The sequence below is a fragment of the Rhagoletis zephyria genome, unplaced genomic scaffold (genome assembly GCF_001687245.7).
Source record: "Rhagoletis zephyria isolate East Lansing unplaced genomic scaffold, Rhagoletis_zephyria_1.1 Rzeph_scaffold_00308, whole genome shotgun sequence".
In the NCBI taxonomy this organism is placed as follows: domain Eukaryota; kingdom Metazoa; phylum Arthropoda; class Insecta; order Diptera; family Tephritidae; genus Rhagoletis; species Rhagoletis zephyria.
In genome coordinates this window covers 24214-28545 of record NW_016157392.1, presented here as the reverse complement: position 1 = coordinate 28545, position 4332 = coordinate 24214, and the positions used below count along the sequence as shown (strand labels likewise).

Here is a 4332-nt window from a genome sequence, read left to right as displayed (position 1 = left end):
GCAATAAACAACTTTTAAGTACACTTTAATATATAACACATTTTTATTTAGCAGCCTTAGATTTGCCAATAATTAGTGTTAAATTTTTTGAGTATTAATTAAAAGAAAAAATAAATACATAGATATTTCAAACTTTCGAATATAAATTTAAATTCATTTTTCACTAAGTGTTATTAAAAGGAAAAGGTTTCAGGTACAATAAATACTATATTTTTATCTTTTTTAATAATATGGAATATGCAAAAGGAAATATTTTAGTTAAAAATAAAATGAATTCTTTAGATAATTTTTGAGTGAACTAAAATAAAAATAAAAGTTTTCATTAAAATAAATTAAATTCATTAACTTTGCACATTTCAATCTATTATTTTTAAAAATAAAAAAAATAATAATAATAATTAATGTTTAAAATTTGAGATTTGGATAAGAATAAAATAAATAAGTAATTCAATCAGTTATTAAATATTCTTAATTTTTGTCTATATTTTGGCTTGTTGATTGATAATAGAAATTTATCAAATAATTATATTAATAGTGTAATTAAAGTCAAGAATAATTGAAAATGAGCAATAATAACAAAATAATGATGTAATTAAAACTAATGAATTAATTCAAATTTTTTTTAAGTTATTAATTCTTAATCATTAAAATGGTGGTAATATCGGTATTTGATCATTAAACGGTTATCCAAAACAACATGCCTTAATTAATAATCATTATGAGTATTAATCATTATTTAACCGGACTAGTATAACTGAATACGTATTCGATTTAATGGTTTACAATATACCCAAATAAAAGTTATAATATTTTGTGTACATTATTGTATTAAACTGTTGAAGTTAAATAAAACAGGGCCTGAATAAATCATTTTGTACTTGGTACAAGTCTGGTCATTTTCGAACTAGTTCGGTTTCAGTCAGGGAATTCTAGTTGTAAACTACTATTTTTCCTGACTAGTTTTGGATTTCACTGCAGGGAAGTTGTTAGCAGGCGCACATTGTACCGTGGCCTTGCGCGGCTGAGTTCCACGCCGTCTTGACGCCTGACAGGCGAACGTTAGTAGTAAAGGTAATTTTGTTTGCTGTGCTTATTTCAGTTTTTAACATGTTGGTTGACTATTTTCTCTTCTGAACTTAATTTTTTTTTACTTTTCGAGAGGGGTACCTATGAAGAAAAAGTTCTAAAATGTTTGGAAGAAATATCGTTGAATGAAAGCGATAGTGAGGACAATTTGGAAGAAGATTTCAGTGAATGGGCCTTATGAATATAAAAAACTAAGCAGTTGCTTTTTGTTAAGATTTCAAACCTTTTGCTTGATTATTCAAATAAATTTACGTAAAAGGTCTGAAATTTGAAGAAAAATAAATCGCTTAGTTTTTATTCATAGGGCCCAATCATTTGTAGGTACAAGTCACAATAGAAAAGATAAACAATTAATTCCTTGTCAGTGTGAAAGTAAATACGAATACCTTTAAGATAATTTATGGATTGTTTGAGTTCGTTCGCTTTAAAATATTTATTTTTTTATTTTTTAAAATGACCCCTTTCAAAAAGATGATAAAATAGGTGTTATTTTTCAATTGGGATTATTATTATTAATATTAAAAAAAACACATATGAAACGTATGCTTTGTTTCAATAATAATTTATCATCCATATAACAGGAATATGCCACAGCAAAGCGTGGCAGGGCTCAGCTAGTTTTGTATAAGAATTCTGTGTAAAGTTGGTGTGGGAAAATAACCAATGTCAATTACACTTCATTTTGAAACCTACAATAAACGTTTAAAAATTTTATTCAACATGCTCATTTTTTCTAAAATACAAAACGATGAATCCTAAGGCCCGTCCACATACAACTTTGGCGTTGCGTTGGCGCTGGCGTCGCTTTGACAGCAGCGCCAGGAACGCCCGTGCTTGCTGCAATGAGCGCTAAAGCAGCGAATACTTTGGTCACTAAATCAACATACTAGCGGCAGCTAAATCAAAATTTTATATCAATAATTGCATTTAAATATTTATTTAATATTTCTTGCCCGCATTTGATTAAAAAGGAAAATTAGATGACATAATTTTGATTATTTGGAACAGCTGACAAAAGACGTGCGCGAAAAGTTAAGAGATCTTTCTGCGTTGTTTTGGCATTGGCGTTGCCCAACTTTGGTTATGTGGAAGCTTTCATATAAATGCATGTATTCATAGTCAGCTGTCGAAGCGACGCCAGCGCCAACGCAATGCCAAAGTTGTATGTCTATAGATTGTCCATTAAAACTTAGAAAAAATTCTGATTTCCCGAATTTTTCCTTATGTGGTCCAGAATACCCATCGCTTATCTATTTATTTATGGTTTTTCAAAATAATTCAATGAATATCATCAGAGAACGAGCCAGAGAACGCAAGAAAACAATAGCGGACGTTTGGGTATCGCTTAGGTTTCGCTCATACAAATTAACGAAGCACAACAGATTCAAATCCTTTAGAATCATTTTGAAGAGTATTACCGAATCGCGATTTACATACCGTACCTAGAGCTTTTCATTACGCATTTGCAATAGCAGCCGAATGTCAGAAAATGAACAGAGAATGCTGCCTTATTACTTCACCTGTTTATTGCGCCATGTGATCGACCTATCACAAAGAAATGTTTTTACCATTACATACATTGGCGTACATTTTATGTTATTTTGTTTTGTTTTTTTTTCAAAGTATTTACAAATTGTTAGCTACTTGATAGCTTTTGAATAAATCTGGATGTTGAAGCCATTATGAAAAATGTATGTTTGTTTAAAAATTACAATAATAGTTTGGACAGACAGCCGAGTTTTGCTTCTTTGTAAAAATTAATTAAAAGACGTTATTTGATCAAATATATAAATCGATTTTGGAAGGTCGATTCATTTTATTTCGACTTGAGTCGATTCAAAAATAATTTTTTTTATTTCGTTCCGGCATCTCTAGGCTAAACTCCAGATGGTTTTTACTCCATCTTGTCACAATTTTTTGCAGTGGGCTAAAGCTTCCCGTTTTCCGTCACAATTCCAGTTATCTTACGTGTAATTTTATGTATAAATTTACTATAAACTTTTTATTTCATTATTGTTATTGAGCTTTGTACCACGAATATGTTTATTAGGAAAGTGGAAAGGGCAACAAAGTCTAAGCGGTAGAAGTTTACTATAAACAATTTTCTTATTTTTAGAGACCTATTTTGTTGGATTTTTTCGTATATTTTTTAGTGCTTTAATTACTCCTATTGTGGGTATTCTTACCGAACGAAGGAGCTTATATGTTAGTAACATTATACTTCTTTCTTAAATTTCAAAAGATGAACGTTTGAATGGACACAGCCAAGCGGCTTTGGGCGCTGTAACCGAACCGACATCAAATCCAAATTGACAAAGGGAATCAGCACAGTTGTGTATAGTGGGTAGGCCCACCATGTTGCAAAGAGCCAGTGGCCGTAAACAAGAGCAGTACAACATATATTTACACTATAATATGCTCGCCGCAAAAGTAATAACCAGGTCATCGACAATAACACCGACAACACCAGCGGCCGATAATAGTGACCTCTCCTGTGAAACCGAGGAGGATGATAGAGTAGACGCTGATTCGGCAGCGTGCGTAGAAGCGATAACAACAACTTCATTGTTTGAATCGGAAAAACGGCGGCGGGTTCAACCGCAACAAAGTCTTCAGCGATTAGCGCTTAAAAGTTGCGAAAAAAACAATTTTGAACATACGAGTATTAAAGGGAGATTGAAGTATGCGGAAGAAGAAACTGGTCAATTGCGGGAGAACGTGCTGGAGGTGGGAGACTGTGAAACCACACACAACTATTGCAACGATAACATTAGCGGAGATATGAACTCTACTAGTACAATACCATTAGTCACATCCATAAGCACAAGTGGTTCTATGCAAATAACATCCATAGACGGCTTCTTTAACCGCAAGCGTGGCAGACCACCAAAAAACCGTTTCGTTGAGATTTATAAAAACGTAAGTACAACCTAGGAGTGCTTCCAAGCTTTTCATGACATTCCAATTTCACTTGTGTAAATTTGTACACATCGTAACCTTAATTTGGAAAGGCCCTATCTAACATTTTTGAGTCTTTAAAGAGTAATTACAAAACAATATAACTTTATTTTTAATATTTTTATTGAACCACGATTGTTTATTAGGAAAAATTGAAAAAGCAACAAAGTCTAAGCGGTAGAAGTTATAGCACTATTTCGGAGATCACCACATCTCCTCATCAGACTTTTTTTTTCTAGACTTCAGCAGGGATCGAACCTGCGAATTCGATGTTCAAAGTCAGAAGCG

At 32.2% G+C, this 4332-nt stretch overlaps 1 protein-coding gene across 1 annotated transcript in view; it reads left to right on the top strand.

The window, feature by feature from the left end:
* LOC108358872 (uncharacterized) overlaps nucleotides 1–4020 on the top strand; it is a 16754-nt gene extending 12734 nt beyond the window's left edge. The window contains exon 2 of the mRNA XM_017610389.1: nucleotides 3329–4020. Within this exon, the coding sequence (XP_017465878.1) occupies nucleotides 3442–4020 (579 nt within the window). The 5' untranslated portion in view covers nucleotides 3329–3441. The remainder of the gene's footprint in view (nucleotides 1–3328) is intronic.
* Nucleotides 4021–4332: the final 312 nt, after the last annotated feature.